This window comes from Armigeres subalbatus, unplaced genomic scaffold (assembly GCF_024139115.2).
Source record: "Armigeres subalbatus isolate Guangzhou_Male unplaced genomic scaffold, GZ_Asu_2 Contig141, whole genome shotgun sequence".
Lineage (NCBI taxonomy): Eukaryota > Metazoa > Arthropoda > Insecta > Diptera > Culicidae > Armigeres > Armigeres subalbatus.
Window position 1 is genome coordinate 604371 of NW_026942188.1, and position 13955 is coordinate 618325.

The following is a 13955-nucleotide window of genomic DNA, read 5'->3' on the forward strand; positions in this document are numbered from 1 at the left end:
AAAATTAATTTTGGTTCCCATAGTGGTGCTATCCATTGGTTTCTTATGAGACCACTATAGGTGCAAGGCAGTCAATTTTGTTAAGGAAAATCATTGTTTTCAATAGTTTTTCAAGCGAAATCCTAAGATAAGTTGCATTTAACAGGATATTTAAAGCACGACGCATCAACTGAAACCATCGTAAAGTGTATACCTAGATATGATAAATCTCATTAAAACCCTACTACCTCCACTATTAGTGCTACCTCCACTAAGGGTACGGTTACCCTATTCTATATTTTCCCGTATGAAATCGAAACAGCCTTTGTGACGCTGCATTTCATCGCTGTTACTATAAGCTTTTGATTATTCTGACGAGCAATCTGTGGTGCTTTTAGCAAACTCTATCTCCAACAGTTCAGTCTCGAGGGAAAGATTCCGTCTACCATACTGGTACGATCACTCAACCCTACTTCATTGAGCGCAGTTGCTGATGAAGCTGTGTGGGGATACCAGACATAACTAAATACTCATCCTACTCGGTTGGCATTGCGCAAAAACAATACGTGTGGTAGAATCGGTTATAAAAATAGATTGCTAGAGCTCGGCTACGTGCCTGATGTTTGTAAATTTGATCTCATCATTTGTCTTCTGAACTGCGAAGGACACCTAGCGTAGCGTCTAGCGTACTGGTTTCGTGGGATCAAACACCACCGAAGGAAGTGGTTACCCTCCAATACATTTTTTAAACTAAATCTTTCGCATGTTGTGCAATGGTACAAATCTCGCTTAACTTTTCAAAAGGACCTAAGTAACATTTTTTTCATGATTTAATTTGAGTACTGCAATCAAAAGCTTTCATGTTGTTCTGTTGATTGCGCTATTCAAATTAATTCATGAAATAAATGTTACTTAGGTCCTTTTGAAAAGTTAAGCGAGAAATCGAGTTTCAGACATTCGTTCATGACCTTTTGATCCATAGAAGCGAATAGGAAACTCCATCAACAACTGTTTCATTCCAGATCACCCAAGAAATCCCTGGAGTATAACCCTTAAGATCAACACGTGTAACTAAAGGCCATTAGTGTCTTTGAAGAATGGTTTATGCTCTTTTTGATTCCATTCCAAGTCATCCAATAATTTTCTGGATTACATGACTCAAGATCTACACGCATAGTCAAAGTTATCTAATAACATAAAAAATTATTATATATCCTTGTGATCCATACAAAAATAATGGATATGCCTTCCACAATCGTCGCATCCCAGTTCATCCAAGAATAGTCCTTGAGTACCTTGATAGCTGTTAGCTTTTTTTAATCGTTCATGCTGTTTGTGTTCCATAGAATTGAATCGAATGAGTGTTCATCAATTGTTCCATTTTAGTCAATTCAGAAATTCCTTATGGCTGTTATATCTTTTTTCAAATGTCCTTTGTAAATAATCCATAGAACCAAATTGGATAAGCACTGAACACCTATTTGATTCAAATGATCACGAAAAGCATATTTCATTTTTAAAAGGAACAGATAGATTTTTTGTTATGCGTATTGACTTTAAGGCGTGTACTCCAATTCTTGGAATTATTGGATGGCCTGAAATGAAACATGCATTAAATTCATAATTTTGGCAGAAATTCCTTTCACGTCACATTCATATATTTATGAAACCCCCTCAACCCAATAAGCGCCGTAAAAAAATTGGGTTGAGTGTAATTAGATAATTCATACGTGGTCCAATTAGACTCAATTTTCGAGTTTTTTGGCTAACCGTGCATCATATCTAGCTCATGTTGAACGAAACTTCTGAATCACGTGATGCTGCAAAAACCGAAAATTGCCTAGACCGGCACAAGGAATCGAACCCAGCCACTCTCAGTATGGTCTTGCTTTATAGTGCATCTTTCCACTAGGCTATCATAAATCCATCGAAAACACTCATCACGCCTTTGTACGTTACCTCTTATTCATAATTACAAGGATTATTGAAAAAAATCCTTGAGCGGCAGTACTTTCCCATTACTTTTACGGTTACTCAGAGGAAGCACCTAAAATCGAGTGGAACGCCAACGAAAACGTCTAATTGAGCTTAATAATAATTATTACAAATGAAATTTCTACTATATTTCAGTCACGGAACATTATGAAAATAATCGAATAATTTGCGACATCTCTAGCGACTAGTAGCAGTGACCATCCTGCAACTCGTCACTACTGTGGCATTTCGGGCTGCGACGATCACTTTTGTTAGCCCTGGGTATGGAACATTAACCGGCAGCTGCCTAACGATAGAATCTTGGCGACTAGTTGTCGCCGACGGGGCAATGAAACCGCTCAGATCTGGGGTAGCCTTAAAGGGTGTGATATCGCTAGTCCTAGCTAGGACCGATCCATCCAAGAACATGCCTGTCGGCATTAGTTGTCGTTTCCTAAACTATAAATAAAATCAATGGAATGGAATTTGATTTGATTTTTGAACGGCCCCATAGACTATGACGTATTGTCGTGCATTGGTATGGGAATGTACACCCAAAAAACAAATTTTACAATTATTGTATAAAATCAAGGCATATATACAATTCTGCAAGATTTTAATACAAACAATGTAAGCTTTTTAAACAGACACTGTATTGTAAGACACACTTTGTAAGATTTCGATACAATGGTTGCATTAAAATCTTCCGAAATTGTATATGCAGAACTGTATAAAATCTGCCATTCGTTGGTTGGGTGTAGAAAATATTAACTTTTCTTATATGAACCTTACAGTCGAATGTGTCTGTAGCTAATTGATCTGGCCATGTACTGCTCATAAACACATGACGGTCCCATATACATATAAAATAAAGCAAATATTTATGGAATAGTTTTTTGCTTGTAGCGACAATGTAGCAAGTATGTCGTTTTGTCAGGAATAATAACAACCATCTGAAAGTTCTAAAAAATTCTACAATGTATAAGTTAATAAAAATAATTTGCATTCTTTCACCAGCATGTGGAGTATATAGTGAGAATGAGAAAACCAGTTACGACACAACAAAGTGAATATTTCACTATTATGGGTGATTTCAATTGAGATTCTATTAATCAAAACCGAATCGCATGAATCATCATCGACACTTCAACTGGCGCAGGTCAAAGATGAAAAGTGATTAAATGTGTGTTTGCTCCTAGGAATGCCGGTACTACTTTCACTCGTGCCTGTATTTTTCCCATTTAGAAACATTTAACGGAAGCTCATTTATTCAATCGCTTGTCTTCTAAACGCATTCCTTCCTGATTTGCAAAGTGACTAAGCTACCCTGCTGTGACACTGTAAAAAAGACGCAAACGTGTTTGTAAGTTTTTACTCCTCGGTACGAGAGTTCTTTTGCACTTTTTTTCACTTTATTTTTATAGATTTTTTCCAGTTTTTTTTCTATATAACTTTATTCTTCTTATAGCTTAAAAATCATGTCTTATCATAAGAAAATAAAAATTATAATTTAGAATCAGATGATTTAAGCAAATGGAATTGTGATTAACATGAAGATGTTCTCCGTATTGTTGTTGTTGTCACTGCTTGTTCTTTTTGTAGATGTTGTTTTTCTTTTTTATACAAGATAAGTTGTTGTTAAAATAAATAGAAAAAGGTTGTTTAAAAGATTAAACAGAGGGGGAGGTGAAAGGATGTGGAAGGAGGAAGCGAGGAGTTTATTCTTCCTCTCCCTCTTCGGTGCCGGTGAGCATTCCGATCAGGGCAGCGGTGTCGATGAAGCCCTTATCGTCGATGATCATCTGGTCGAAGGCATCGTCAACCTCGTCGTCGGTGAACTTGTCCGCGCCCCAATGGGTCAGTGCGTAACGGAACTTCTCGCCATCGATCTTGCCGTTCATGTCGAAGGCCTTGAATGCATTGATGACGACATCGTCGTCATCCTGGCCACCACCGGACATGCGGTTGGCGAACAGCGTCAGCAGCTGGGTGAAGTTGAGTGGGCCCTGTGCTTCGCCAAGCATTTCGTCCAATTCCTTATCGGAAACCAGTTTACCCAGGGCATCGAAGGTCGAGCGCAGATCGTTCTTGCCGATCACACCATCCTTGTCGTTGTCCATTAGCTGGAAAGCCTGTGTAATGCGAGGAAAAAATGTCGAGCTATGAAGAATTTGTTATGAAGGACAGGCGTTTGTTGTAAGAACTTACCTCCTTGAATTCGGCGATCTGCTTCTGGGAGAAGAGGACGAAGACGGAGGATGGGGCCTTCTTGGCCTTGCGGGAGGACGAGCCACGGGTGGATCCTCGCTGAGAGCCGGAATCCGAGGGGGTAGGTGCCGCCGGGGTTTCTGGTGCTGGGGTATCGGCGGGAGTCTCTTCCTTGGAGGAGGCCTTCTTCTTGGTCTTCTTTTCCTTCTTCTCAGACTGCAAGGTGGGCAGAAGAAAAGAAAAACATCACATCACACCATTAGTCATCTGCCGACGTGCCAAAATCTCCAAACTAACGATGCTGCTTTAGATTCCATCTTGTTGGCCTACGTTATATCGATCTTGATTAATCCCTGCTGAACGGTAGCCAAACGAGTCGACATGATCAACGGCAACGGTAGGATGGCAAAGGTGTCTATTTTTAGAGATCAAGATTTTCACGACCTATATGTGCTGGCGGCGCTCGGTTGGTGCGTGAATGTAGAATATAGATTTTTACGTAACCACCGACAAACACCTCACTGGTAAGATAGACATCACTGTTTGGTTTTGGTGAAAAGCGAACTATTTTTAGAAATGTGCAAGTGAGAATGTTTTCTCCACCGGCTACGTAGAGATTTGAAGATTTATATCACAGAGAATAGCAATTAATTGAAATTTAAATTGAAGTCAGGATATGTCGAGCTTCGAAGATTCTTTCATTAATTATTGGTTGAAGTAACTAACTTTGGAATTCATAACGAATTGCTGATGTTCTTAAATTAATCAATAACAAAATCACTTATGATCCATTCCTCGGTTGATGATGTAACCTTGCTGCAATTCTTCAAACATAGCAAGTTAACACTTCAGTAGTCGATAGTTAAGCTATTGCATTAAGTCCTATGACGTAATCCTTCTAGGATATGCTGTCAAATTTACTTCCAACACACAGGTCATTAAAGTTCTTGCTAGCTATTCATAAAAGTGGAATTTATAAACGTCCTCAAGAATTGTTCATTTGCCTGCTTCCTTCACTTGGATCTTATTCAACTTGATCGATCCTTCAACGTTTCTATTTTTTTTTTAACATTTTATGACACGTGCACTTTCAAGAACTCAAACGTTCAATGCTTCATCAACCTTCGCCATCCATAACACCGTTATCATAATCCGGAATTGGGTCACTGAATCACCAGGGATCAATCGAAAGATCTTCGTTTCAAAAATAACAGGAATCCAATTATCACAGCAGCGCCATAATTATCTCGAACTACGCCCTCCTAATTCTCCCGAAGGAGATATTCGTGATCACTTATAGGGATTGCCAAATCTCCTTACCATGATGCTTCGGTGGTTGGGTTTTTAACTAGAGCGACTTTACTTGGCCGAAGCTCCTGAGCGACTGATTGCTGTAGAGCACCGGCGATGATAAGTACAGCTGCTTCCGAGCCGCTCGGTTGACCTGTCCGGATCCCGATCGGGGTGGATTGGTGTCGATCGCCTAGAATTGGTGCGCCCGTTCGCACCCATACTCGCGCGATCTGACCGGTGTTCGCATTCGGCTCGATCGCGGCCGTGTCTGGTTGCCTTTTTTAGCATAGGTCCCCTGGCTTTTGTGTTTGGCGGAGGCCTGTGTCGCCGGTTGTTGGCTGGCGGACCGAGAAAATCTCTTGCGCGGTCTGCTAAAATTAGTCGTCTACATTGGAAGGAGTCGACCAACACGCGCACCACAGCCACAGATTTCCCAACAGAAGGTAGACGGAGAATAGAGTAAAGAAACTGACCGAGAAGAATGGCATTCCCATCCGGGGAAGTGTGAACGATCAAACGCGCATACGCAACAGGCTTTCCCGGTGGGTGAGTGGGTGGAAAAATGTCGGGTGATGATCTGTACTTGCGGCGGCTATAGACAGTGAGCTACGAAGAGATAAAAGACAAACATACATACACAAAAGCAAATGGCACGTATCAGGTGTAAGGTTCAAAATTTTGTGCAAGTTTTTCACTCTGTTACACTCAGTGAGATAACTCGAAGTAAGGTGAGGTAACTGACTACGCATTGACGTTTCAGCCAGCGACCTTATTGATTTTTTTTTAAATTTCTATCGAGAAAAACTTTATTTTGAGATAAGATGGAAATCAATTCGGAATGAAGCTGTGTACAACGAAAGTATAAAATTGTAAAATAAGTAAAGTTATTCATATCAAAATTTGCCAAGAAAATGAAAATATCGAATAAATTGGGATTTTTGATACTGCCCAATTTTCTTCTACTGTCCCTCAAATCGTTCTAAAATCTTGGATAGTGTTTGTACAACTTGTTTCAACACTAAATCAGATGAAGGTGTTCGTACCGTGTTTCGAGATGTGTTATTCCTCACATTGTCAATTATTCATGTTGGTGGCATTCATGTACCGATTTCAGAAGCAAAAATAATTTTCCGAACTCCGAAGAGCTTTGTGGATTATTTTAGTACCATACAGACAACATATACGCAAAATAATTGTTTGCGTATCGTGTCCTCGAAATAATCAACCAATATCTAGGAAGAACTATTTTCGCTAGAGTATTGTCATACTTGAAACTGAGAAGTTGAAGGTTACTTTGGGTGTAGTTACGTTTTCATTGTTAATTTTACTTAAAGAACTTGTGAACATATATCTCTTGTATTCGTAAACAAAAATTAAGCCATCATAAGTGTTAGAGAAAATAATTGAAAAAATAAAAATTGCAAGATATTTTCTCCATCTTTTTAATCTACTTCATAGATTAATAAACTAATTGAGTCCTTTGATTTATTCAGTTATCATTCGCATGTGCTTGTTTGCTGGTTAGTAGATAGCGATATTTAGTAAAGAAGCAACCAATAAAACTTGGGATTAGTTCCATTCTTTCGTGGAACGTTTTTATGAGTTAAAGATTTAGATAGTCAAAAACGAGAGTTTGCAAAATCAAAATCTTATACAAGCTTTGTTTGATAATGTATCAATTCGTATTTGCTCAGTTTTTATGCAGAATACACATCTGAAACAAAACACAAAACAAGCGAAATGAGTTTTTGGGAAGCCTAAGGACAGCTGAAATTGATGTTAAGAACATACTACTATTCTTCATTGGTGTATCTTATGCTACTTTAGATTCTCAGACTGTTAGACGTATTTGGCCAAGCTTTGGAAAACACAAAATGGCGTTGTGACGAATTCATCTATACTCTGATCCGCGAAGTAAAAAAGTTGTCCGGCATAGTACAGTTGACACTTTCTGTACTTAAATACTTTTAGATTAGGCTACCCCATCATTGATTACGTCACGAAATACATGAAAAGCTATAGTGTTCTTTCTAGTAAGTATAATTCCTGCATGTCTGAGTTTTCGAGAAAAAAAACGTTGGTTCTTGATTTTTTTTGCAAGTTAGTTAGGATTAATTGTCTTGGACGTTTTTGTAGCTTAGTCAGAGCCGTAGCGTGGACTCACTACGCCTTTGACGAAATCTTTGTTGATCGCCGCTTACTTTCTTGAAGATGTTTAAAACAATGAACTAGATAAAAAAAAACTTTCTTTTCTTTTTTTTTCTTGGTGCACTTTATGTATTCTTTAAAAACGGGACTGATGTCCATATGGATATCTCTTCTTCTACATACGAGGGAGGTTGTGTGGCCCGATAAATTATCTTACTTTGTATGTTTTCCTGTACTTCTCTTATTCTAGCAATAGCTAGGAATGGAAATGGAGCTGGAGTTAAAGTATCTGCTGCTTCAATATGGTGGCCACATCCCGGGCAGACATATACAGAATAAAATATTAATATTGTCCTCTGATCTTTTATCTCTTATATCAATCATGTCCATATCTCACTTTGCTATTTTCGTCTACTCGGGAACGTATACATTATCCAAACCTATTACATTCGACACCATAGAATTTCGTTGGTAAACTTGAGAAAACTCGTTCAGTGGAAAGTACTGCACTATCTAATTAAGGCCTCTTACGGTGTCATTCAGAATGGCTACCTTGCGGCTCACCAACACAATCTTACAATTACCCACCTTCTCACTCCGATTAGCACTAAGCAGCTTATTTCTGTTACACCTGATTATCCTTTCACAAGAAAAAGTATCAGAACTAAGTTTGAACCTAAACCTACTTATTGACAAAATAATCGAATCATTTAGTGCACATTTGGCGTTTATTCAATGAAAATAAAACCAAGTGAAAAAATTTCCTCTTCCCACCGCCCATGCCAACGACGTCGTCGGTTGCTCGTCGTCGGCAGCGTCGTATGCAAGCAGTCATTGATCATTCCCTATCGCAGCAGCCAGTGCTGTCAACATAAAATGCTGTGAAATCATAGTGAAAATATGTAAAATATCGAAAAAATAATAAATCTCCTTCCAACCTGTTATCTACTAATGTCGTAATTATATCATTATTATTCTACTTTGGAACGTCTTGAAAAATGAAAGAGAAAACGCAGTAAATTTCAATTATGATATTTGTGTGTTTGAAGAGCTGGCAACAATGTCGCAAGATGTGAACATAAACAGCTAGCATAATGAAAACATAACACATAAATATCAACGTAAATCAAAGCAAATCTGTTGATTTTCGGACACATTTCGATAGTTTATGACATAGTTAAACCGTATTGAGTAATTCTGAGTGCAACACAGACTGAAATCGATCACATTAATGCAATGTTTACGGTGATCGGATGTTAACAAAAAAGGGTTTATTTTTGTCTGCCTCAAGTTTGTCTGTGTCATGTTTATCACGACTACTATTATTGAGTTGATGATTTTTATGGTACAACTACAGAAAGATTGGAGTGCCACCGCAAGTCACCTTAACATGTACAAAATTTTTGTTTCAGACATGTCGACTTATGGGGGCAGCAGGGACTTTGTCCAAGGGCTTGACGACCCCTCCCCATGGCCACTGCGTTGTTGTGGGTTGTTCAGGTCTCCGCCTAGGAAGCCAGAGGCAATAGTCGGCAGCTCAGTGCGCAGCGCCAGCGTGGGTCACTCAACCTTCCTCTCGGCTAGAAAAACGCCGGTAGGGGTTATTGACGGCCCATGGCTTGTGGAGGCGATGAACCGCAAACGCGATGGGCTTTCGGCCTTCGAAGTGGCGACGGAACAGCTGGACGCCATCATCGACTTTGCGTCATCGAAGCATAATATCAGCAAGGACCTCAAGAGGAGCTTGCAGAAACTTCGAAAGTCGATGCTGGACGCCAAGCTGGAGAGGGCGGTCGGGACGGCCAAGTGTAAACCCGTGAAATCGGTGGAGTCGAGGTCTACCCAGACTGAGGCCCAAGGATTCGCGGACTCGGGCAAGGTCGAATCGACCGAAGGCGTGCCAGCGAAGACGGTGGTGCCAAAGTCTACCCAGACTGAGGCTCAAGTATTTGCGGGTACGTCGGGGGTGACTGCTCCAACGGAGCAGACACAAAAACGGGGGAGACAGTCTCCAGGGGATGAGCTCCAAAACGCGAAGGGATACTACCCCGAACAAGGGTATTGGGGCTGGGAAGCTGAACCCCAGTCAGGTATCTCCAAAACCGGGAGAGGAAGGACCTGGAAAGGTCCGTTCACTCAGGAAAGACGTTGGTAAGGGGTTACGGCAGGCTGAAAGTTCTCAACCGCACCAGACCAGGGAAATAGAGGGGGATGACGCCTCCTGGACCCTGGTCAAGAACAAGAGGAAACCGAAGACGTAAAGGGACGAAAAGAAGGCCCAGGCGAATGAGGGTAGCAAGAAGTCTAGGGTAGGCGCCAATCGCTCCAGGGGCGATGCCCTAGTCATCACGGCGGACGAGGCTAAGTACTCGGATGTTTTGAAGGCGATGAGGAGTGACGTCAAGCTCGGTGAACTCGGCGCCGACGTACGTCGAATAAGACGTACCCGGATGGGCGAGATGATACTCGAGCTAAAGCGGGGCGTCTCGCAAAAGGGCGCCGCCTACAAGAAGTTGGCGGAGGAGGTCCTAGGCGAGACGAGTGTTTTATGTGCGCAGGTTTAGAGGAAACGGCGGAACACGTGTTGTTCGTGTGCTCACGATTTCGCGCAATGCGTGACCACATGCTTGCCACATGTGGTCTGGACACTACCCCGGACAACCTAGTTCGGAGGATGTGTAAAGATGAAGTTGGCTGGAACGCCGTTTTATCGGCTATCGCCCAAATCGTCTCGGAGCTACACAAAAGGTGGCGCGTGGACTCAAGGATGGCTAGTTCAGGCGCAAATAAGAGGTGGTCCAAGGGATCGGAGTCGGCTTCATGGGTCATACCGGTGGTCATGCTTTATGGTCGAACTCGATCCTTTTGTCGAACAAGTGGTCGCGCGAAGAACAACATGGTATCGTCGCTTTCGCGGCGTCGGTCAACCGGGCGGGTTCCGAGCCCGAGGACGGAAAGGGGTCCTCCCCTAGCAGCACAATCCAGACCGATTTGGTTGCAGCAACTCAAATGAGACTTAATTTGGTTGCATATAGGTCACAGAAACTTTTGTGTAATATGTGTGCTGCTCGGGTCGTCAAGGCTGGGGCAGGCGTAGGCCTCGCGTCGGCAAGTCCCTCTGTGTGCTGGCGAATAGGCCCTATCGCAGAAAGGTCAATTTGGGGTGCACGCGGCATCGTCATTCTTGATACCAGTCGTGCAGAGGGAAGCAGGCGCGAAGTCGACCCTTCCCACCTTCCGAGGACATAGGGCGTGGTAAGGCCACCTGGAAAGCCGGCAACGCGCTGGCACGATACCATGGTGTTCTTCTAAAAAAGCGAGTTACGATGTTCGGTGCTGCAAGGACACGCAGCTAACCTCGAGGGTGCGTTGTGCACTGGCCTCCCTTTGAAGCATTACTTTCTGGTTGTACCGAAGGGACTATGGGCTTGGCGGCAATGGAAACGGTTTAGCGGGTCGGAGATGTAGTCCTGCCTCCCTCGGTTATCCCTAACCCCGCACTTCCTGGTCAACCCAGGATGTCTGTTGAGCAGATTCCCCCTCCATTGTTTGGGAAGAAAAAAAAAAAAAAAAGACATGTCGACTTTGTTGTTGTTTTGACTACTACCAATCTTAAATTCAATACTATGTTTTCAAAATAAAAGTTTATTTCACTTTTGTTTTGATTAATCTTGCTTGTCCACATTATATCTCGCGCTTAGTTTCATAGGGGCGTAACTGTATTGATCGATTTCTCTTCGTTGATGTTTTCTTTTTATTATTGTACCGAATTGCACTAGTTTGTCGATGATTTAATGGTTTGGTGTGATAAAGGATGATTGTATCTTGCACCAGAATCAATAATCACGGTTGTAGTTTTTGAAACAATTGAGTTATTAACAAAACATAAAATCGATTAAGAGAAATCGATCAATACAGTTACGCCCCTATGAAACTAAGCGCGAGATATGTGTTTTTATTGTATTTACATTTATTTCATCAATAATAAAAACAAAACTGTTTGGTTTTAAATAGTATTTGATTTATTGTTTATATAAATAAATGTACAGTATACCTACTTTGTATATACATTTCCGGATAATTACGCATTTAGGAGCTGAGCTGCGTTTCGTCGAATTCATTCACATATAGACCAATATTTCATCTAGCCCATCTGTCACGCTTATGATTTTGTTTTCTTATGGCGCTTGAAAGCCTCTCCATGTTGTCGGACGAGCTCAGCAGCTTTTGCTGATGCTAGTCCTACACTTCGCGATCGCGTGAATCTTTCGACAAGCGATTTGACGTGTTTCCCATTTCATGTTGACTGGTGAATCAGTCTACACTGAGCAGTAATAAATTTTAAGCTTTTTACCCGTTCGAAAGTGTATAGCGCCTGAGCCCATATCGCTGAATTTTTCATATGGCGGCAAATTTTGAGCGATAACATGTCAAGATGTATAGTTTCATTCCATGGGTCCCATCTAGGAGATCGTGAACTGGTACTGCCAGGCATAGATTTGTTCACGATCTCGTTCCCGATTACGATTCCTGTATGAGGCAGCTGAGCGGCAGGATCTAGTGAATGGGGAATGCTTCTCGACACTTTTCGATTTGTAACGTGGTGATGTAGTTCTGAAGCATATCTCCAAAATAACTGAACCGGATATCAACGATGCAGGACAGATACGTATCCAGTTTGATCTTTAATGCATTCTCCACTTACTTTATTGCTGACTTTTCTAGTATGCCGTAGCACGATTAGCTGAAGTATATAATTATAAGAAATATATGTAACATTTACTGATAACAATCCGTTATTTTAGCCAAAATTACCAGTAACTATGACCTTGATTTTATCGCCTCGTTTTTCAGCTGGTCGTATTCGGCGTTTGGTTTGTGCGCAGCACACTGTTGGTCTGGGTTGAAATGCATACATTTCCCCTGCTAACACGTTGTCCCGGTGGTCAATGGTGTCGTGGCCATACTCGACAATGAATACCTCATTGATATCGGTTGTCCAACAGGTGAAAAGTATTTTGGGACACTCGCTGATGACGTTTCTGTATAAGTTATTGGTCGAGAAGAGATATAAATTCGATTAAGCGTAGTTTCATACCAGTATACGGAATCAATGCAAATTGTTGCTTTTCTTTTATTTACCCATTTCTTCGTAGGAACCGGTGAGTTTCTCGTACATATTTGGCTTCGTCTATGTTACCGATTGCTGCAATCCAGGTTCCTTAGCCAACTGGTGCTGGATTTCGCGGAAGCTGGTGGACCGTCTCTTGCAAAAGCTGAATTTTGGTTTCGCAAGCATCGAAGGATACCGCGAATATAGGTATCAAGCGTATCAAGTAAAACCAGAGTTTATATAAATTCGATCTTAGTGGAAATTATTAAATAAATACAGTCTCAAACCCGCGCTTTCACTTTTCACTATTTACATTTTTTTACAACTGTCACTGATACTTGTGGGTGCCAGTTCAAAATATATTTTTTCTGTCAAAATGTGAAATGTTGAAGTTCGTTTGATTAATTTTACAAATCTTGTTCTGAAATACACAGTACACAGAGAAAAAAAAAGTTGGGATTCCAACATTTTCCAATTTTAATTTAAGAGTATGGAAAATTTGTTATTTTTAAGAGGTAAAACTTTTTAGTCAAATGAAACAATTTGAAACTGAACATAAACATAAACTTTCAAATGAATCAATTTAGCATTTGACTGCACAGTATAAGAAAAGTCCAACCCCGTACTGTTTACCGTTTTTATTTAAATTTCCTCTAGAATTTCAGAGAAGAGTTTCAAAAATATCCTCGTATGTTTTCCCGTGCGATTTTTTTTTAAATATCATCTTTCTGCTTCTTCTTCTTCGTGCAACATCAAAGCGCCAATTAATAACGTCGAAAATCACTCAACAATGCAATACATCTCGTTGAATATAATTTAACAATGCAACACACGCCGCTTACGCATCCGACTGTTCTGACTTCGTGTGTTTATTGCTTAACCGGCAATGTTTACATCCAGCACCATGTTGCAGCACCATGTTTTTGGCTTCAAGCGAATTGTTCGTGGATTGGCCCTGACCAAAGTGAGAAAACAAAATGGGGGCCGGCTGATGCTTTTTTATTTCACCCAGCAGGGGATATAGGACGTCGAATTTAAAATGCTTATTAAAGCGTTAAAACACATTTTAGCCTAAAATTGTTCATCTTTTCGAAAGTCGAATTATTTTGATTAAAAAAACATGTGTAGATAAGGAGCCTAACATGTAGTTTTTCAAAATTCTAACCATACGTATTTAAAAATGTTCAACTGTTAATAATATTTTAAAAGCATTTTAAAATATACTTCCTATACTTGTTGT

At 40.7% G+C, this 13955-nt stretch overlaps 1 protein-coding gene and 1 long non-coding RNA gene across 2 annotated transcripts; both read right to left on the reverse strand.

Moving 5' to 3' along the window:
* Positions 1–3313: 3313 nt before the first annotated feature.
* Positions 3314–5640, reverse strand: LOC134202783 (myosin regulatory light chain 2-like). The gene is made up of 3 exons (XM_062677776.1): positions 5482–5640; positions 4162–4377; positions 3314–4085 (listed from the first exon to the last, which is right to left on the reverse strand). Exons 1-3 carry the CDS (start codon positions 5482–5484, stop codon positions 3672–3674), a joined length of 633 nt encoding a protein of 210 aa, XP_062533760.1. The 5' UTR covers positions 5485–5640; the 3' UTR covers positions 3314–3671.
* Positions 5641–11666: 6026 nt separating this feature from the next.
* Positions 11667–13029, reverse strand: LOC134202780 (uncharacterized). Its single transcript, XR_009977340.1, has 3 exons — positions 12745–13029; positions 12418–12644; positions 11667–12346 (listed from the first exon to the last, which is right to left on the reverse strand). It is a non-coding gene; the product is annotated as an uncharacterized LOC134202780 (long non-coding RNA).
* Between the last annotated feature and the right edge of the window lie 926 nt (positions 13030–13955).

Excerpts from the sequence above, each read along its gene's own strand:
- LOC134202783 (XM_062677776.1), bottom strand. Across the intron at positions 4,086-4,161 it reads AGATCGCCGAATTCAAGGAG|GCTTTCCAGCTAATGGACAA; the intron begins GTAAGTTCTTAC and ends CGCATTACACAG.